The 22,987-nt window shown below is 37.4% G+C and overlaps 1 protein-coding gene across 7 annotated transcripts in view; it reads right to left on the bottom strand.

Annotated features, from left to right (window-relative positions):
* The window catches only part of LOC117411924 (protein diaphanous homolog 2-like), a 403,755-nt gene extending 381,227 nt beyond the window's left edge, over nt 1-22,528 (bottom strand). For 4 of the 7 annotated variants that reach the window (XM_058989334.1, XM_058989333.1, XM_058989332.1 and 1 more), the window contains exon 1: nt 21,335-22,414. In XM_058989334.1, coding sequence (XP_058845317.1) covers nt 21,335-21,430 — 96 coding nt within the window. In that variant the 5' untranslated portion in view covers nt 21,431-22,414. Of the gene's footprint in view, nt 1-21,334; nt 22,416-22,444 lie in introns of those variants that run through there. The other 3 variants (XM_058989329.1, XM_058989330.1, XM_058989331.1) reach the window with 3 other exon arrangements.
* Nucleotides 22,529-22,987: the final 459 nt, after the last annotated feature.

Below are 22,987 nucleotides of genomic sequence, written 5' to 3' on the forward strand. Positions count from 1 at the left end.
GAGCCCCAGCTGATAATAAAAAACACAGACACAGAATGTGGACACGTGTGTGTGTGTGTATATAGATGGAGCATACACACCGACATATGCATTGACACAAAAATACATGGAACATGGAAAGACAACCTTGTATCGCAGAGGGAAAATGAGGCAGCCATTTGGTCAGTCAGTGAAAACAGGAACCAAAGCAGCATACCTGAACATTTTGAAAAGCTACAGGAAGATACTATTAAAGGTGCAGCATTTCTATTAGCAGTTGACCTCCAGTAACGTTACAGATCAGGGTTGTTAAGTAAACGTAAGAGTTATGCACGATTATCATCCTGCACAATTTCTAGAAAGCATTTACAACACTTTTACTCACATTTTATTGAAGTTTAAAAGTACAAGAATACATTGTAAAGAGAGATACTCAAAAAGAAGTCCTACTCAAGTAGAATCCAGTAGGACAGATAACTCCATGGAAAACACCAGACCATTTTGATTTATGTTCCAGTATAATTAGAACTATTTAATTATTCATAGGGTACTTTTTTCCCTTAAAGATGCTTTGTGCTGAAAAGACTTCATTAAAAATAGTCTTTAAAGAAACAGTTAAAATCACACTCCATTGAACTATCTACATAACTCATCGAATCTATCCATCTACTGTATGTCAGTTTCTGTTCAGAATTTCTTCCAGGACTTTAACATCTATTATCTCAATGCATCGTCAGCTGCTAGTCCGGGATTTCTGATCGGTAGAGTAGATTGATCGATATGCGTTGGTATTCAGAAATCTCAGTCTGACCCCTCTGGTCAGGATTGAGGAGGTAACAGCCCAAAATATAATGGAAAAAAGTTCAAAGAACCTCAAAAGACAAGGATTTAGAAACAGGTTTCACACGAATAACCTCCCTTTCAAAATGATATTCTGGTCAACAAATTGGTAATAAATTTAGTTTAAAAAAAACAAAAACAATAATGTCACCTCTATTGTTTTCAATCTCTATTTATTATACTGCATTTCACTGTGATGTTTCAAATATCTGGATGTATTTTCAGTTTCCCTTTAAACTCTCTTCAAATGTCTATCAGTGAGTATTGAACACCTCAAAGTAAAAATACTCTGCTAACTCAAAAGTAAGCTTGTGGCGGTTTCTTCATTACTTTAAAACAATAAAACTTCAAAAATGTTGACAGATACGATGCAAACTGCTAACGAAACATATGCCAGCTACAGGATAATACAGTGCAAGTATTCCAACTTACCATCAAGTATCTTTTACGGGCTATGAATGCAGCTGTTGTTTTTCAGTGTTTAAACTCAAACCACACTTTTCAAAAGGTATGCCAATTTATTGTTGACTGTAATCTGTACTCTGTTACACACAGAAAAATAAGCAGTTCACCATATGTTGTGTTCTACAATAAAAAGTGCTAATGAGCATAAATTCAGCAAGCTGCAGCCATCAAATTGACTTCCTGCAGTTACATGTGGCATGTCTCTAATATACGGCTATTGTTCAGTGCCTCCAGAACTGCTGGAGACATCTTTGACGACGCTTCCCCCACTGGTACCAAGTCCATAACGCCTCTCTATGTGCCTGCTAAATAAAACCATCAGACTTTTAAACTGCCAAATCAATTTTCTTCGTCTCTCTCAAGCCGTATGCCTTTGAGGTATCTGCATTGTAATCAAGGGGCTGTTAAATGCTTTGCATGAGTTCAATGTTAGCAGTGGTGTTGAATCTCATTAATATAAACCTGAGGGTAGCTCCTAAAATAGTCCACACTAGCCAGGAACTGCAATATTGAGGTTGTACTTTACCTATATTAAAATAATAATTGATTCTCCGGAGATTAGCTGTAAGTTTTTTCTTTGGGGGTGGGGGGGCTGGGGGGGGGGGGGGGTTGAGGTTACATTTATTTTACTAACAGGAAATTCTATGATTGGAAATGCTGGCAATACGGTGCCCTCATTTTTGTGTCAGTGAGCTGTCCCTAGAACATGACTATTAGATTTATTATGAAAATAACAACTATGGCCCGTAGTCTATGATAAAAGATGCACCTCCCTGTTTCACGATGGGAAAAACATTGAGAACAGTTAGGTAGCATTTGGTTGGTACTTCTTTATCTCAAAGCACACAATGTTTCAGGAGAAACCATCTCAAAAGTGATGACCATTCACTGGCCTTTGCGCTCCAGCGGGTTAGAGAGGAAAATCGTCTGGGCACAGTCCACCTGATCATGCTTCAGCGACCCCTACTGCCCAGGCTGCGCTCGACTCTAAGGGTCAGGACATTGGCCTTGTTCGCTGCCAAGGTCTGGCGGGTGAAAAAAGATTGGACATAGATCTTCAAGAAGTGTCATTCAAACTGGGAAATACTAAAAACTGGCAATCAGAAAAGAAATTTGAGCAATCGGAATCATGCGAGTGACCTGATTCACCTGTATGTGCATATAGAAATGGAACTGTAGAGCTTAACTTGTGTATTTTTACAAATGAATATGAAGTAAAATGTAAGTGTGACAGACAGGTATGTGTGTAAAGACAGACCGACAGGCCTCACTTTCCACTACATCCCTAGCAGGGGATAATAACTGTATCATGATATTTTGGTGTCATCAGTGCAGTAATCTACAGTAAGAGAGCTAGTGTATTGTTGTTTTAAAATGTAATGAAGGAGGGGCCATCACCGGGTCATAAAATAGTAGTTTGATCAAAGCTGTTTATGATGCCCCTAGCATTTGTATTAGACTGGAAAATACTTAGAGGAGGTAATAAAAACAGTGCAGTGAAGCAGTGATTGAATACTTTGTACAAATAAAAAGAAAGCCAGATGTAACCAAAACAAATTACCTTGGATGATTTTGATGGCTGTGCATTGCTCGAAATAAATTACAAGTAGACCCAAATGTACTTTGTGATCACTTACACAAAAGAGGGAAAGCCGAAATGTTCGAGGACAAATGGCAAAAATACTGTGAACATGTGGAGAAAATTGAAGGAGGATTGAAAGCCGCAGAATAGACAATGAATACTAATCATTTGAGAGGATCATTTGAATCAAGCACTACCAGCACAGATACATAAGAAAAATGATGACACAGACAGCAGGATAGTACCAGAATGTCCATTCTGCCTTATTGAAATTATTGTGAATTGGGAGCAAAGTTTGTAAGTTTGCTTTATATACAGATGCAGAATAGTATAGCTGACCACCTCTGCTACTGGAATTGTAAATATTAAAAAAAGTAATTGTTCACAATACAGTAGAATCTTGTTTATCCAAACCCTGGTAATTTGAATCTATAAACCTTGCTAATTAATTCACTGCTAATATTCCAGCTGTATAAACAAAACTTTAATATCATAATTCTATGATAAGCAAGTAAAACATTTACAGCATCCGCAGTATTGTTTATTTAAAGGATTAATACTTTATTTTGCATTTTTAATATGGTGCAGATTACCATCAGTTTGCAAATTAATCCCATCTGTTTAGGATTAGCAAGAGCCTACTGTAGTTTAAAATATTTAAAAATAAATCATAATGAAAGTTAATACAGCATTATATCAACATTATTGAGAACAGGTGACATTTGGTAGTCAGTATTATCTTTCCTCACCTTCAACCACCCCATGTACAAATGTAATGTTAGAAAGTTTATAAGCAACATCAGAATCTAAAGTCAAAGATGTACAGGTCTCCAGCACGTTATTGCATTGCCTATGTGGGTGTACATGCAGTACTGACGGAAGTCTAATTAGTGCGGTTTGTATGCTCCAACACCACTATTTATCCTAAACCATTAAGCCCTCTAGGCAGATCTTTTTAATATGCAAATTTTATGAGCTACAATATACTACAAATAAAATAAACCAAACATACATTTTCATTAAAGGAATTACTGAAAACTAATTCTGCTTATTGCACTGAATTAAAGAGAAACAATCAGGCTTTACTGCAGTTATATAGCCAGTGCTGCATTAAATACAACTCAAGCGTCAGGCCCTTTGGAGCAGCAGAACCATTTTGAATTAAAGCTGGTCTGTGGTAAGCTGCCAGTTTAATTGCTAACAAACTTTATTACTGAAAGAAAATTAGGATTTAATTTTCTTTATCAATTAAAGAAATGAACAAACCATCAAGACGCAAAAGTGCAAAATCTCCCATGGCTGAAAATGCCTCTGTTCCTATGGTAAGGTAATGCTATGCTTTGTGAAATTGATTTGGAATTAGTAGAGGGTTATACAATTCTGCAACTCATTTATAGACATTTTGCAGCTTGGAAAGCATTTCTAGAAAATGAAATTGAGCTCACTGCTTTTTTATATAACAAGAACAAGCCCATCTTCCTTACCTGGATAAGGTCAGAGTCAGACAAAGATATTTGTAGTATGTATAATAATTCATAGGGCCCTAGTCATTTACAGTCATGAGAATACTCTCATTCAAAATTAGAATGAAGTGGCATCGCTGCAAATGTTATTAACTTGAACACAATTTCATCCAGCCTACCAAAACGATCATGAACAGTGTTGTTGAAAAGGGACAATTAAACAATCCCCAGGGCTGCAGTGTATGGGAATCTATGAGGTGACATGACCGATCCACTTGCAGTGTGAGATTTGTGTGCAACTATTCAGCTACAATCATGTGAAGGCAGAAGGATCTCTGTGACTTCACAAACGGCATAGGTACTCATAGGTACTCTCTGAACAAGACTATACAACCAACCCTTCCACACCAGACAATACCCACATCTTTCCACTTAAACAATGCAGGGGGAGCTTTGTGGTCCTACCCACGATAAATCATTTTTTGGCCAGTCAGTACAGAATGGAACATTGTCTTCACTCCCAACCCAAGACTTTGAATACAAAACACTGAATCCAGGCTTTCACAAACCTATCTGATTCAAGCAGCACAATCTACATAAAGGAGGGTTGCAATATCCTGCCTGTTCAGAAAAAAAAAAAAAAAAGAATGAACCAAAAACAACTTACAGGAAGGAACAGATGTTACTGTTGATCCGAGTAGTTAGTAGCAGAGTTTCTTGCTAGTTTTATATCATTACAATTATCCCTTGGCCTTTGCACTTGCTTTGAAATATGGTCCTGCATTATAAAAATATAAGAAACTAAACTAATGCCTGGTAAACTCTGTCAGGAGACCACAAGGAACCCATGCCTACCTGTGTGAAACTAACACCCCCCTGCCAACTTCTGTATGATGTATATGCAGAGTCAAGGAAAGCGCCATCTATAATTTTTACAATTATGGAATTAAAACACCAGTATGGAACCCTCCCTTTTGAAAATTAAAACAAGGTATATCCAGATGGCAGGTTTCCAAGGCACAGCACAAATTAAGATATAAAATGAGAAATGACAGTGAGTAAATACACTACATTTTTCAAACAGTTTTTTGTTCTATGCATACATTTACAGCATACAGTACACTGCACCAGGTTGAGTTTCTGCTGCAATGATCCCTGGCACTGGGATTAGAGTCATATCCCCCCATTTGCATATTACTGTAGGCCAGACAAAAGTTCAAACAGCTACCATCACAAACATGTTTTTAAACACACGCCTGTACGTTACAAGGCTAAAGGCATCAAACACATTGACTGCACATTAAAACATTTGTCTAAGTGTATTACCAATTTTTCTTTTTAGTTCGACTGCTACCACTACTTCTACTGTATATTTCAAAGGCATTGCCTGCAGCCACTTACTATATTTTCTCTGTTAAGGTACCAAGGTAAGTTCAGTGTGTTTGTCAGCTGTGCTACAGTTTCATTAGCACCTCCAAGAAAGGAAGCAGGTGAATTTAGGTCAGACAGGTTACACAGTGTATTATTCCCTGCCTAAATCCTTTCACAGTAATCCTATTGGGATGAGATCTTGATCACACAAGCTCTTGCAGGTTGTAGGTACATCAACACAGCAATACAATAAAGTGAGTACTTTCAGCATATTTAAGTCACCACTAGGTGGCAGAAAAGAACCTATTTGGTAAATTTTCAACAGCATGCTGAACAGGGTTGCAAATGGAGCAGACGTAATTATAATGTGTTTAAAACCACCTGAAATCCATTTCAGGAACGGTAAAAGGAAAACCAAGTTGTGTTGTTTTTTCTTTTGTTTTTAAAAAAGAAATGTCCAAGACCACGAAAGCTACAGCAGACAGGTAATCATTACAGAAAAAGAGATGCAAGGCAGACTGAAGCGCTGCAGGCTCGCAGTTCAAGACATTCCTGATTTTACTGTGAATGTAATGAAGTAATCCGCAGAGAGTAAGAACTCAGGTGGGCCTAATGATGCTCATAGGAACGGAGTGGCTCTTATATGCAAGAATATTTATTTTATCACTTCATCTTAGACTATATTAACAGTTTGATGTTAAGTGTTTGTTAAACACTTTACTCTCTTTAATAGTGTCATTTTAACCTAGGCACAGCAGGATCGCAAACACTCTATTAGCATGGCAGACAGAAGGTTAAAGCAGCAGCCCCTAACATCTGCTTTAATAGGCATGTTAAGAAACGGAACTGCAGTCTCCAAGGGGCAAAGTCTTTGCACTGGTCCCTTAAATGTCTAGGCCTAAATATGCTTTCTGCCTCACCATATGTTTCACTGTAGATAATATGTTACGTTAATAAAATGCAGAATTGTATGCACTGTTTAAGGTTGTCTTTCTTTAAAATTCTGTGGGTTCTCTCACTGCACATCGAGGCAGCCCCAAGCTTACATTCGGATTAGATCATTAGGAAATGTAATAGCCATAGGCACTGCACTAATATTGCCAAGTCACCCCAATGAAGGCTGACGAAGAATAGTACAGAGTTGACAGAGTTGACAGAGCAAGCACCTTTAAAAGAACGTCTCTGAACATACACAGATTTATTTATTTTTTTGTACTGGGGTTTAAGTTATGTAAATATGCCTCCTTCGAATAGAAGGAAAGCAGCGCAACTTAGTCTAAAGAAGGTCTCAAACACCTACATAGTAATACTAAAAAAAATAATTTAGCAATGATTTTGTCTAAATGCTAATACAAAGAAGAACCATGTTATAGAAATGACCTGAAAGTACTTGGCTTTACTGTATGAGGTCAAAATTGTTTTAATTTGATGCAACCATCTGAGGTTATACATTTTAAAATATTTGATTTATTTTCGTTTGCAAAGTGACAAGCTAAATAAAGAACGTCTCATATGTCATTGCTGCTACCAGATAATACTGAAACTCCATTACACTCCATTATCCAAAGCAAAAAGTACTATATTCTTACACAGCCAAGAAAAAATGACTTTCCATATGCAAGCCTCAGAAATGTGAAACAGGAAACGTTTTTTTCATTGCTGTTTTTTTTATTTTTGAAGGATATGGCAGGCAAATTGTAAAGATGATACAATGTGACTCAGTAACCACTGAACAAATGGGATGATCACACAAAAATGCTACAATAAAAAAGCTGATCTACTGAAAAAGCATTAAAAAAAAAAAAAAAAAAACTACTGTAAAATGAAACCTAGCAATAAGCGGTCTGTTTTAATGTTTAAAAGCGAGTGTAAAATACCACAGACTTTCTGTTTCAAACAGCAGTTTATTTGAGGACCTCAAGGTCACTAATCTAGGTCGTTTTCCCTATGTGTCAAAAGCATGGGTGGGTTCCACCACCACACCACACAGCCCAGAGGGACTTCAAAATCAGTGCAGCCCACGCATGGAGGGCAGCGTCATACAGGAGGCGGTTACTAATTTAAAGGTTCAAACATTAGTTAGTTTGTTCAAATAGACCTGGAAAAAAAGACTGCATACAGTACGTGGGCATATATATTATATAAATAGTTTTTATTTATATATATATATATATATATATATATATATATATATATATATATATTAGTCTCAAAGGACTGGTAGCCATTAGAGGAAACCTGCACTTACAAACCTGTAATTGTTATGTGCACAGTATTTATATCAGATAGTGTTAGACTGCAGGCTATCGAGAGGTTTGTATTTTACATGCATTTAGTCAATGTCCATCTATTAAATGCATTAGATAACACTAATATAACAGATAACAGTTGTCTGACACCTAACAGCTACGTTTGCCTAAGGCACCGAAAGGCTGAGGACCCACTTGTCAAATAAGGCCTGTCCCCTTTCCAAATACACTCAAGAGGATATTAAGCTGCAGAATTCCACGCACAAAATTAACGGGCGAGCGCTTGGTGTCTGCTTGCTACCTTCTTCAAGCATTCTGTACACTTTGTTAGAAAGCTGACCCACCTAGTCTGTAAACAACATTCTGAATAGGTGGCTTCAGCACAGGAGAAACACGCTTCACACTGTGTCATTGTGAGCCAAACAGGCCCCACTCCCCGCTGCTACTGGGAAATCGAAGCAAAATCTCGCTTTCATTGTATTTCCATCTTTGACTACAATACTGCATTGAGCATTCTGGGTAACACTCTGCCAGCACACTTCTGTAAGAAAATAAATAAATACAAAAATGAAAACAGCACTATAGCAACAGAGGACACAACTGATAACAAATGTGAAAAAAACCCAGGTGAGCTCACAGCTCCAGTATTCACAGGGCAGTGCAGACTAAACACAGCACAGGGTTATGCTAAATAAGGATATTGCACCAATGTGTAAGTTACACCCACCCTTTTACGCGGAGTGTGTTTTTTGCATGCCAATAAATTAGTTAAAAATGCTTTAACTAGTACTGCACTAGCTCGAAGGACAAACACTGTTTTTCTTGGACTAAGTTGCTTTGTAAAATACTCACAGGGTGCCCCCCTCTCCACGCAGTAACCGTGAGGGGGGAGACAAGCAAGTTAACCAACATAATGCCAATCCACCCTTACTACAACAAGCAGCCCACTCTTCCATCTCTGAGAGGAATGCTGTCACCACACCAGTGGCATTGTGCAATGAAGGAGCCACCGCTGAATGAAAGTAGTCCCTTCTACTCAAAGATGTGCATCAAGTAGGATTTGGACAGAAGTGCAGTGCTCTAGACTTCTCTATATAGTTTAATATATGATACATGATCATCATTGTACCATTAGTAAGCCACCTCTACCGTGAAATTGAAAAGCACAGCATACACTGATAAGTGTTAAGACCCAAGTTTAAAAACAGCTTTTTTTGCCATATCAATTTTTATTTGATATCTAATGTCTTACAAAAGGAATGGCATATCTGTAGTATCAATAGAAATTAAGAACAAATTGTTCTGTTTTTTTTGTCTTAGTATGGTATTTGTCTTCTTTACAAAACAGGCACATAGTTATGAGCTATTAAAAGATATGGAAGTGTTTAAATAGCTGAAACAGAAAACTTTCAGCACTCGTGTGATGACCTTCTCCTCTTTTTAAGGTCCAAGTTCACATTCCTGAAGTCTCAGCTGAAAAATGATATGCGCTCATCCATGGCAGTGTTTATTTTCAATGGGAAGTTTTTTCCATGAACACAGTTAAAATAATGGTTCTACCCAAATGAAATGGCCCTAACTTTTTTTTTAAAGTTGTTTGGATAACAAATTGTACACCATTACTTCTGCATAACTCAATGTGGGACACCTTTTTTTTACCATGGAATCTTGTATGCAAAACCTTCACAAAACACTGTAAATGACAGTGTTACATTTAATATTCAACTATATATTACTTTGTTAAACGAGCAACCTTTAATAACACAAAGTTACTGTTGGAATTAGATTTTCTGGTATCTGCAATGATTATTTTCACGCTACTGATTCCTTTAACCCAGTACTTTTTAAGCCAGGTGAGCTACAATAATGATAAACAAGCCAGATGAGCTACAATAATGATAAACAAGCCAGTTTTAGTCATTTTAGTCCAGCACTTCAGCATAGCATACAGAAATACAGTACTTGCCTGGGGACTTAAATATTATTTCTGTGGTATGGCAGAATTGTTGTCTAAAGGTTACAAAACAGATGCCCCTCCTCCAAGGCTGTAATGGGGAAGTAACAAACAAACTCTCCCTGGTGAAAAGGTCTCTGTGGTCTTGGAGGCTGACCAACATGCTGTTCAATAAATATATACAAACTTCACTTTTTTTTGTTGAATACTGCAATGTCAAAGTAAGGCTTACATTTTTTCTTTAAAAAAAAAAAAAAAAAAAGGTTTGCTACATAATATTCCAACTTGAACATCTTGAACATACTACTTATGTGGTTATCTGCAAGATCATAATACTTTAATTTAAAAAAAAAAAAAAAAAAAAAACACATCAATACTTTTGTTTTCAATTACTTTTTGGACTGTTACTCAGTTTTCACAGAACCTGACACTTCAACATGTGGAAGAAATAACCAACGTTTTAAAGTTAATGACTAGTTATACCAAGAAAGAAATGATGTCACCCCAAAGTTACGAAAAACAAAGAAAAAAAGAATCCGAACTTCCTTTCTCACTTCCTGTAAGCCGTTAAAAAACCATGCGTTGATCATTTCCCAAATTTACACTGCACTTTTAATATAGACACGTGTCAAAAGTTTGCATGCAGGTGAAGTGTTACATATATACATTCCTGCAAAAGTCAATGTACTATAACACACATTTATTGTGATCTGATTTATTTGATATTTGGTGCTGGTACATTGCTACAAGGGCTCTTGTTGAAGGCAGAATTTTTGAGTTCCAAATTTGGGAATAGTTTATTGCACTGTGTTAGATTTCCAATGGAATTCACAATGGTTGAATCCAGGGAAGGAAGTCCTGTGGGAAAACAGGCATTACACTGCACACTGATTTAGCTGAAGACAATTTAGAAACCGATTATATAAAATAGCTCCCTAGAAAATGAATAGAAAAAGTATATTATGATAACAGAAACAAACAGCAGGAAAGAATTATGTTGACAAGAACAGGTGGCATTCAAGGCTGGGTCATTGTGAGGAATCTATAGCAAACAGTAACTTTGACTTTGAATTCACAGGTTACTTATCTAATGACTGCAATGACATCCTTCGAGACATCGACCAGGACAGGTAATGCAAGGAAGGTGTTTTCACAGAAATCCACATAGCTATAGTTCAGTGGAGGGGTGAGCCTGTTAAATGATGCATCTTTCCCTTCTAGGTTTATACTGTCGCGCGAGAAAGAGGTGCTTGCTCTAATAAACTCTTCATAGAGAAGAGCAGCACACGCCAATGTGATAGATGAGGTTTGCCAGTTAGCTGGTCTGAACGAATGAGGTAAACTTCACTTCATGTCTCTCAGATCAGAGACATTTCACAGTTAGCTGAACATGCAAACTGTGCAGGGCTTCATACCAGCAAGGCAAAATTAGTGAGGAAAGCAGAGGCAGAGAAGAACACACTGCATTCACAATCAATGTATAAACGCTCCTAGCAAACTGTAAGAAATCTGAATTTCTATAGCAATCAATTATCATTAAGGTTTAGGTGGAACTAAGAAAAAGATAACAAAAAAAAGTGATGGTAAAACAAATTAAATATGAATAGGAACTGACTCTTAGAATTAGGTACCATATACTGTAATCTGCTGGACAAGAATATGGTATTAGCTACAGTACAACAACATAAAGTACCTAATTGCAAAGAATAAAAGCACTGGAGCAGTGACTCAATGGGTTCAAGTTTATACTACTCAATACAAGCTGGGATCAAGATATCATGATATCTGCTGCACCTCTACTGCAAACACGCTCAAGCCTGCATAACCCTGAAACACCTTTAGTGGCATAATGGTGACAAACTACCTTTACTGAACATGGAATGCAGGCCTCATGGTGTTTTACTGTTTATCCATCACTTAACTGAAACCACATACAGTCAGACCATGCAGCTTCTCAAGGAGTACTGTATACTGGTAGATGCTAAAGGGTAACATTTTAATACCACAGTAGTTCAAGAGTCACTGGTGCATAAAAATAAAATCCAACACACAGGGAGACATAAGGAGGCTATAAAAAAAACAATGTACATTCAGGGACCATACAAGAATTATGCACAACCTTTTACTGATAGCACTGTATATCCAGCGGCTTTTTACCAGTACAGTGTACTGTGTAACCTTCTGACCTGATGTGTGAAACATATGCATACTCACCCGTAGTTTCAGAGTTTACATACTTCAGAAAGTTTACTTCTCTTCGGATACAGAGCTCAGGAATACATTTTATTATTAAAACATCAACCCTGAGATAACCTTGGAAAGAAAATCTAAACAGGCTAGAAAAATGAACTTGATCCTGTCTCCCAGGTCCCGTTGCTGATTGTGTTTGGCTCTTGTTACAGGACTAATTATTGCATTTGTCTGCTTTAATTATAAATCATTAGGAGGCTATTGGTTTTAATTAAAAGTGTGAACCACATGTATTCACAGATTCGACACTGGAGTCTCCAACAGACGTTCATTCTATTAATTAGAGCCAAGATGAGAACAAGCTGTCTTTAATAATCACTTGGCAGATATTTAGAAACAGAGATGATTCTCCAGATAACTTCACAAGACCACCCAAAACGCACCCTTTGGTTGGTCTCTTTCCACTGGGGCCATGTTCTTTCTCTGCATCTAGGTGTTTCAATGGTCCTTATTCACACACTGACCATGTCCTTCTGTCTGTCACACTACATGGTGAACTCGATAACTGTCTTGAATTTGTACAACTCCACCCCTAAACTTATCATAGACTCCAAACCTGCTATATTTTTAACCAACAGATCTCTTCATGTGTGCGCACTGGTCAACATTTGTGTGGTGATTAGATTGAATTGCTTTTGTTTGAGGATTAATAAGGGTGAAAGTAGTCAATCAGTCTTGAAAGGACGTAGAGCAAAATAAACAGCTTGTTAGTCTTTGAGTTTGTTTAAGGCTGTGTTGTCATGACATTGTGACCTTTGAGTTCTGTTCCATACTCCAATAGGTGCATTCAACAGATATATTTTTGTCTGTATGCAACAGTGATACAGAACAGCATTGCTTCCGTTACTTGGATTACCTTGACTCACTGAAAAACATCTATGTTCATGTCATTTAAATCGTATTTACAGATTAAATTTGTCCTTTTCGTGAGCAGGAGACACTAGTGCAGTTTGGATTGTGAGAAGTGCTATCTGCGCAGGGGACAGCAACAAGTTTGTCTAGACTGTCTTAATATTTATTGATTTATGACCATTTCTATTCCCTCATTTAGGCCTAGGTGAATGAGCTACAGTACCTGGCAAAGAACTCTAATGCACACTGACTAGTCAAACTATTTCAAAATGTGACCTATTTCAAATCTTTTAATTAACACACACATTTACTAATATCTGGTGCATATTTACAATTATGTTTAACAGTTTCTTATTGCAATAAAAGCCTGATTATTGAGCATTACCTTGGCACTTGATAATGTCTATTTGTAACGCTCTTACCTGTGGCTCTGGCTCTTAACTTTGATGTGGTCAACTGCCAGGTGGTATTGATCTCTAATCAGGATTCAATTGCTTAAGTAAACAATGTTTTATTTTTTGAATATAGATGTTTGTTTCAAATGTATGCAACTAGACACTCGTCACTGACTTTTAGGTTTTGCACATTATGAAATACACAATGGATTTTCAGAAAACAGTAGAGAGTAGATACAGGCAGTTTGGGGATGTACAGTACATACATTGTTAAGAAATGTCATTGAGGGGAAAAAAAAACTACCTAACCAAAACAACACCTAAAATATTTACTATCCAATGGGCCCTTATCCACCTCCACCCAGTGGAAAGAACACACTCAACGCCAAGTTGAATCATCCAGAATCTTAAATGACAATACCAGTATCTGTAGAACACATCAGCGACCAATTCCAGCAAAGTCAGTCAGCAACAGGTGTGAGGCATAAAATGTTCCTCATTCAGCAGCAGACCCTGTCTAAGTTGGCAGAAATACAGTACATGCATTCATTTAAAAGAACAGTGAATAGCCACTCTCTAAATTTTAGATCATGACGCACAGTCTTAGAAACAGTTGCTTTAAAAAAACAATGCATATTCCAGGCTCCAGGCTAAGACACAGAGAAACAAACCTCCCAAATATAATATTAATAAGAGCACACTTCTTCTAAATCATTTACTACCCTTAAAAGAGCTGGACTAATTATGCATTTTCACAGGTTTAGTTATGAAAAGGCCATGCATGAATAGAAATAAGATAAGAGATAAGAAGTCACCTAGTTGTCCTTGGTGAAAAGTACAGCAGGTGTGCGTCTTGTCAATTATTTAATAAACAGCAGATTAAGACCCAACCTTCAGCACCAATCTGTCTCCCCAGTACTGCAAGTCCCACATGCAATAAACAACTTCTCCTAAAAAAATAAATGTGTTTATTGCATTAAGGACATAGAACCAATTGAAAAGTTTCTTAAAGTCACAGTTGCATTTAGCAGTCATTGTGGTAGACATGTATCGTTTAACTTGCAATGATTCATTATCAGCTTCCTGGCATGCACTTTCATATTTAGAAAGATGCTGCCGTGAGAACAAAGCCACAGTAAGACAAGCTCTTCTGGGGCAGATGCAATTGCATGCAAGGTAACATCAGTCAGTCCGGTATCCTTAGACAGACAGGAAATGGGCTGCCAATATACAAGTTTTGAATATGCAAGTCTGTTCCCCAGGACAGCCCAAAGACTCCTCACTTTTGTTATATATTTTTTTCAGTCTTGGATATGCAGGTGTATGGAGCAGGTGACAGAAGGTTGTTTGTGCACTAGTGCACATAACTTTAGAGTCACACTAATATACGATTGCCCCTATTTATTTTAAGGTTTAAAAATATGCACTATTCAGTTTCTTTAATCACACCCGTTTGATATTGCATCCCTTGCTCTGGGCTATTAAAATGATGGGGCATTTTCAACAAAGCTTAATAACGGTTTGCATGAATGCAGCTCGGACTGCTACCTAATAGCAGAACACAACAATTATATTCTTTAAAATGTCAGACTTCTTACAGAATTAGAAAGATATTTTTTATTTGTAATTATGCAATATAATTCTCTCCTTTAAATTGCATTTTTACAGTAAAGGGGAACGCTGTGTAATAAACTCTCTTTTTAAAACTAGTGAAACTGACTAAATGTGAACTGAAACAGATAGTAAGGTATTCTATCCTCATTCAAAACATTCACTGTAACGTCATTTGTCTAGAACATGCGTCTTGGGTAGTACGAGGAGAGGTGAAACCGACATTTAGTCTAGGCGTATTGTAATTTTTGTAAAATGTATGTAACTTTATGCATGCATGTATGTATGTATGTATGTATGTGTGAGGGGGGGGGGGGGTACTGAAACACAAACACACAGATTATAATAAATTAGTAGAGACTCCCACAATGAACATTGTGTGCAGTTGCTGGGGAAACAAACCTAACTGAGTTTTGCATTGTAAAGATTTCAGTTCACTTCAGGCTTTTTGTTTTTGTTTTCTGTCTCGGATTCAAACTCTATGAGAACAAGTGCGACCTGAAAGGGTTTTCCGATCACAGACAGAGATAAGAGTGGGATGTTTTCAATTTGGAGTTAAAAAAAATTACAAAAATACAAGCCGTTATGTAATTCTCAGCTTCGAAGTCCCAAATCCTTACTGCACATAAATCAAGCCTGGTACAGTACAGTAACTCATTTTATTCCCTGGTTACCCCATGCTGCAATAGCTGTTGTTATCCGAGAGACGACTCCCTTCTTAGTTCTCAAGTTAATGGGACAATGCTGAAGAGCTGTTTAGATTCCATTTTTATCATTTTCGGTTTCAGTCATTGGATCCTGGTGACCGTTTAAACTCAAATGTTTAAAGCACCTATGTGGCCACAATAGAGTTCTCAGAATTATGACTAACCTCCAAGTACATCTGGTACACCAGAGCATTAACCTGTCCTCCTGCAACACTCTGCCTCTACTGAATGGAAGAAATACCTCACAGAGCAAATGCACCAAGACAAGGTAGATTACTTGCAGAGTGGCGGGTGAATGGTTTCCCTAGTTGTGCCAGATGCACTTGGGAGGTTGGTTGTGATTCTGGAGAGGTCTAGTGAAGCCACAGGGATGTTAAAGTCACCAGGACGAGATGACCGAAACAGAATGCAATACACAGTGAACCTAAACAACAGGAAGAATACCACTTTGCTCTTTAAAACTAATCCTAAATGAAAGAAACACCTACGAGCTGCCCAAGTGCGCTGCAAGGAATTCAGCACTTCAGTAAAGTATCACGTCAGAGCAGGGTGACGTGAATGGATCAAAGTTAAAACACAAAACTACTGTCCCACATGCAATATTATTTTAAAGGCCGCTTCTGAAGTGAAGTGTTTTTAAAGACACTCCAGGCTGATCAGCATTCAAGTTTTCAATTCAGGGGTATGCACTAATGAATAGAGAATTTCAATTCAATGTGAATAAATGAAACACACTCACAATTTTACCAAAGTCTGGATTTGTTCTGTCCATTATATCATGGATGCCCCCTTACTGTATTTATTAATATTAAAACCAGAAGGACAAAGACATTTTTACACAACTGATAATAAAATAAAAAACCTGCATTGTTTCTTTGAATAATTTCCCTGTGAATAAACAAATGCTAACAACTATTGTACTGCACTGTGTTAATATATCTACCCCAGAAGTTACAATGGTAATAGCTGTTTTCACCGATAACCTTTCAGATCTGAAATGGCATTTCTGGAATCTAGGGAATCCAGGCCCAGCCGCTGCATCACGTCAAAACAAACATCATTACTACAGGAATATTTGCCTGCGGGTAGCTCCCCAAAAAGGTGTTTTAATACAAGGCTTTTAAACTTTTTAAAATATATATCAGGCGACTCTGAGCCTAAATACATTTTTACATTAAGGATGCCTTTGGATCTGAACAATGAAGGTATATAACTTCCTACCATGTGGTTATCTAATGGTTGGATATTCAAAATGATATGGTCTTTGCAAGTTTTACCACAATCCGACATCTAGTCTTCTAGGTATATGAAGCATTGCCAGCGATTACTAATAGGAAGTTGCATTCCCTCATTGTTAAATAACTGCCAATTGCTGGGTATGGACATGCCTATGAGATTACCTAGCACAGTATTTTTCCTATCTTTAAAACTGATAATAAACAATTCAGAGCGTCTTTTCTTCCACATAATTTCCGACTCCACATAATTTGGCTTATGTCTGAGTGGTTCTTTTTGTAAATAAAACATTCCTTCTACACGGATATTAAAGGTCTGGCCAGGAACACAAACAGAATCTTTTTTTTTTTGTTTTTTTTTTCTTGGAGGAGTGAACACATTAAACTTTAGCATTGTCACTGACAGTGTTCCTGCTCGGAGCGATTGAGCAACTCAGTAAGAGAGTGATTCACACACAGTCTTCCTCATCTCTCACACTGTGAGCAATCGCGGCTGTAAAGAGGCTGCAAGGCACCAGCGTCCAAGTGTTTGAGAGAATATTGAAAACAAGCTCTACCCTTGCGGCACAGTTCTCCAGCTCAAGTGAACCAAATTCTAGGGATGTGTTTCCTCCATCTGTGGTTGATGATACACAGACCACATGTGATACAGAAAGGGGTTGCAGTGTAACTCCTGTCCCAAATTGTGAGGACGTGTGTGAAGGTAGAAAACATGTAAACTTTTATTAACCTATGACCACATTTTTCTCCATGAGGGGATGACCTGGGAAAATAATGTTACCAAGTTTGTTTAAAAACAAATAATGAATTGATGCAAGTCGCTGATATAAAACATTCCTACACCCTCGGTCTTCCAGAAATGACCGGCATGATTTCCAGATGTTTTCAGTTCCAGTATGTAAACACTGAAAGAAGCATTCAGTGCAGTGTTGCATGAGGTTCCAGCTGCAGTTCATCCAGAATCATTGTTAAAGGAGTTATAACTGAGGTTTTAAAATCCATTTTATACTTCCTGTTAGAACAAACATCATGTGTAATGCAACTGATAGGATGAGATAAACTAGCTTTTTTATGATAAATACTAAACATCACTGAATAATCAATAGTAGACCTACGAACATCAACTCTTCATATAAAGTGTGAAATTATCACGAGTGCGGATGCTTTTATGTTGTGCAAGTCTTGCAAGTCACGTTTTTGTTTTGTTTTTTTAAATAAAATCTAACACAGGTCACAGAGTGTGAAATACTTCAGTTGTATATTATCCTCGTCAGGTAAATTAAAAAAAAATGATTCGAACCATTCACAGTAGGCAGTGCAATGAAACAAACTGAAATAAAAAGTTGCAGGGTGTAAAATATCTCACGTGTAGCTTGTGTCATGATCGTCAAAACCACACAAGCAGACACTCGACAAACCCAATATTAAAGTTGCAAGTTATCCATCAGAATCTTTTCATGCATCCCGAGCCATCCAAACGGCATGCTTTAAATGTGTGCCGAGCGCCAGCGTTCTCTTTGGTGTTGTTTTGTTTCATCTTCCTCTACTGCTTGTTTTTTATAAACCAGTTTTAAACCTTGCCCCCGATGCGCTGGTCTGTTTTGTTGCAAGAGGAGCTCCCTTCCATTTAACAGTGAATAAGGCCTCCTGTGGTGCATAAAGCATGCAGCCATACCTAACCAACTCAAAATGAAAAAGCTGTCAAAATTACAAATAACAAGGTTTTAAGGCGTGTCAAGAAGTCTGTAGCAGTACATGTGAGTCAACTTGTTACGTTGCCAAAAATGTGACCAGAAAAAAGCCAACTGAATTCAATTATTCTTTTAGCTACTAAAAACTGATCAGTCAAGCTTATTTGGTCCAACGGGGAGAAAACATAAAAAGAACCTTCACATTTAGACCCCCTTTTTATAAGACAGGGATTTTAGCCAAATGATTTGTCCCACTTAGTGTGATTTAATTGATTAAGCAGTCTCCCGTATTGTATATTCATTTTGTAATGCTGCTGTGTACAGTATGCACACTGTTACAGTGTAACTCTACAATTAAGTAATAGGGTTACTGTTCACCATATTATTTCATTAATTCCCTGAAGGCCAGACTAGCTGCATTGTATTTATGTTGCAGTGCTTACTGCTGATGGAAATGCAGTGCATTATTGAATCAGAGTTTAATTGAATGTTTATATTCCCTTTAAAATACCAACTGTTTGCTTTCCCTTTGGCAGTTTACAAATAAAGCATACAGGGCTGTTTTGAGCGTAAATATATTTTCAGACGAGTGGACCCTCAAATATCAGTACTTCAAGTTCCAAAAAGGAACAAAAGGCCAAATTAATACGCAGGTAAGTGAAAATGGTTTGGGTAAGCTATAATTTTCTGCACTAAACAAAGCGAATGTGCAATAATATTTCTTTGGGCTAGTTTACATGATCAAACCCCTTTATTATGTAGGAAGCGCACCATACAGCATACAGTTATTAGAGCACTGAACAAACCGTATGTAGTTTACATCAAGTTGCAGATTTCTTAATACATGAGGCACCTGATCACACGTTTAGAGGGATAATTCAAGTGTTATTATCACAACAGAATACAACAAGAAGAACCGAATGTCAACATGGAATATGTGTTAGCCCTGACCAAGGTCTTATTAACTATTAGCACTATGAAAACTGGGCCTTCTTTTCCACTGTGAAAGATCTGTCGTTTGTTTTTTAATGTATTTGGAATATGCAGATATCTCAAAGCTTCCCGGTGCTTAAATCACTTCTTGGGTTGTAGTTCAAACTTACTCCAATCACATCATGTGCACTAAAGCAAAGCCAGAAGGCAACAGTTATGCAGCTTGCATTTGAACCATATGCAAATTCTGAATTAAAAGTACCAAAACATTCACAGCACAAAAAAGGCGACCTGTAACAGTGTTAATAAATGGGATATATTAGCAAAGAAAATGAATTTGAAAGCATTGGCTAGCACTATACCTCCATCCCCCAGCTGGAACTGATGCACTATCCCCAATATGTGTCCCAATGGCCATATATAGCCTTGACGATATTTGAATAAACACCCTGGCCGCATCTTCTTGCATGTGGCAAGGAAGTGAAACTGGCAGCCAGTCCACATCCTGGGCTGTGATGTAAAACTATTTACAGACATCATACAATTACATTAAGACAATGTATCAACTGTTGACTCACTCAAGGGGCAGTCTAAAAATGCTCTTTAATAAGACAGACAATCTTAAACATTTTGCACTTCTGTTTGGTTCAAAAAGAGAGCCGGGTTCAAAACCAGTCCTTCAAGTCATGTGACTTTTGCTCACCACAGAAAAAGCCCAAAATATCCATTCTCTAGTCAGAGCACACTGTGTGAAGTTGGGCGAATGAGATTGACTGCGATCATCAGGATAAAATGCTAGGTGGGGTAAGTTCAAAATGGCACACCATTTACTCTTTAATTACTTGGCCTATGTGTAATGAAATTCCAGTACAGTGTACTTAAAATAATAACTAGTCCAAACGGGAACTGTAAGTAAAATGTGTGTAGTGCAGGGTGAGCCATGCAAATTCCATTGGCAACCCCAGACTCTATCATGGATGGCAAGCTTCATGGAGCTAATACAGGATTAGAGAGGAAAGTCACTGGGGCTACCTCATTTTCAGTTTAGAAGTCCTGATATACAGACAGAACACAGGTATTGCCATGTTTGACTACCTATGCAGAACACACAGACTCACTGGAAATGTTTATGTTGAAATTTTGACCCAGTTTAAATCAAGTGCCCCCACCCCCCAGTTTAGATCCCACATTAAGAAAAAAAAAACGTTTGACAAATCATTAATAAAGGTAAAAAGATTGTTTCCCAATATCACTTTCTTACAAGCTAATGTCAAACTCTGCATCAGTATTTGTTCACACCCTTAAAAAAACACTTAACACAAATAAAACGAAGCTGCTGTTAAATAAACACTGACGTCATCTAGCACTTAATTTTACACCTGATTTTTTAACACTGAGACATGTGCTGTGGATAATAACACTACTACCCACACGTTAACTTTTTATTTATGAATGAGTTTTTCAAAAACTTTAATACATATATTTATCTCATGGTAACCTGTTATTTTGGTTGTTATTCTTGCAGTAGGTTTTAGCAAAACAGGTATAAATAACCCATCCCTTTTTTAACCACACCTAGGCCGCCCTAAATAATGAACAGGACTAGTCACTAATGACAACCCCACCAAAAGGAAAATAGGTGTGGTAGGGTTAAAATGACATCCACTCGTTCCACTGGTGATGATGATAATAATAATAATAATAATAATAATAATAATAATAATAATAATAATAATAATAATAATAATAATGCTTACCAATTTAGGTTTGTTTTTACTGTCGTCTTCAGTCGATTTTCTTTTAGCGTTTTTATTGGGGTCCTCCCCACCTGTAGCTTGTGGCAGGTTATCCATAATGAATTCCGGTATGTGTTATAAATTACTCTCAGAAACAGTTTGGACAGGTTCTGTATCATCCATTCACCAGAACCATGTTTCTTTAAGCCATTTCATCCAATAATGTTGATAAACACAAGGCAATCCACAGTTCCGTGATCCCAAGAACGTTGTTATTTTTTCTCAAATTCTTCTTAGCAGAACTATCCAAAAAGTACTAAGACGTGAGAAGGGATCACTAGTGATGAAAACTGCAGTCAGACTCACAAACTTAGGCAATTAAATCCAGTGGCACTGTGTGACTTGTAACTTGCTGGAATTTGAATTGCAGTTCCGTCTCTGTGTCACACCATAAAGAATTTAAAAAGAGCGAGAAAAAACGGAATTAAAAAAAAAATTGTACAATATTGTGCAATAAACTAGTATCTCCTAAAGTGTCTGACCCGGATATCAATGTACTTGCTCTCAGTGCTACAACAAACAAACTGCAGAATGCTAAAGTGCGACTACATGTTAAACGCACGCTATCGTTTATTTTTTACAGCTTTTTTTGCCGAAAGAGTAACATTTTAACAATGAAGCAGAACGTTGGAACTGCTGAAATAATACGGGAACTGACGTGAACGCAGCGAGCAGCACTCGTAGCACTGTAAAGTAACAGGCTAGTGTATGCTTCAACTCTTCTATGCAAGAAATCAAACTTGTTGGTTATTATTGTAATGCAATGAGACAAAAAAAAACAAACAAACATCAGTTAGTTGTTAGGTAATGCGACTGCCATATGATTTACACTATGAAAAATATGGAACTTATCGTGACTTATTTTTTATTTTTTTACAATTCTGAACAGATTTATTTACAGATAAAACTGAGCTAGATCTCTCTTGCACCACACGTGTTATTGTTGCAAAATACAATACTGTACAGTGCAGGCATATTATTTTACACTCAAGCTGTTCATTAATATTATTTTACATCCATAGAGAAAATATCCGGTTAAACAAAACTCAAGAAAACCCAACCGAAGCTTACCATCCAACTAACCCTCGGTGCCAGGCCCACAGTAATCCCGCCTCTTCTCTTACCATTTTAGAGAGGGTTAAAAGTAGAAGGGCAACTCCTCGTCGATTGGTCTCTGGGAGTGTCGCTCACGGGTACAGCTGAAGGGAGGGGAGGAGTCTGTTTCGACAGTGAGGTCGGGCTGCTGCTGATATCAGCTCCAGTACGCCCAGAGACGCGTCTGTTTGCTTGTAGTGGAAGAGGCTGTTACAACACAATAGATAGGCTGACGTTCAGGGCGATCCCGTTTTTTTTTTAAAGTTGACAGACATATTCATTGTGTACTTGGCACAAAGTATCTTACTTTCCTTATTAAAATATATACACGGATTGTGAGCAGAGCATCTTAACTTACTCTGAAGGTAAATGTAACAGGTCAACGCAGGGGTGAAATTCTCAACAACAAAGTGCAGGTACTCATTATGCTCAGCCGGGTGTAAACATTAACATTTAAAAAAAAAAAAAAAAAGACAATTTCATAAATACTTTTAAAATCGATACATATCGGTACACTAT

The sequence above is a fragment of the Acipenser ruthenus genome, chromosome 16 (assembly GCF_902713425.1).
Source record: "Acipenser ruthenus chromosome 16, fAciRut3.2 maternal haplotype, whole genome shotgun sequence".
NCBI lineage: Eukaryota > Metazoa > Chordata > Actinopteri > Acipenseriformes > Acipenseridae > Acipenser > Acipenser ruthenus.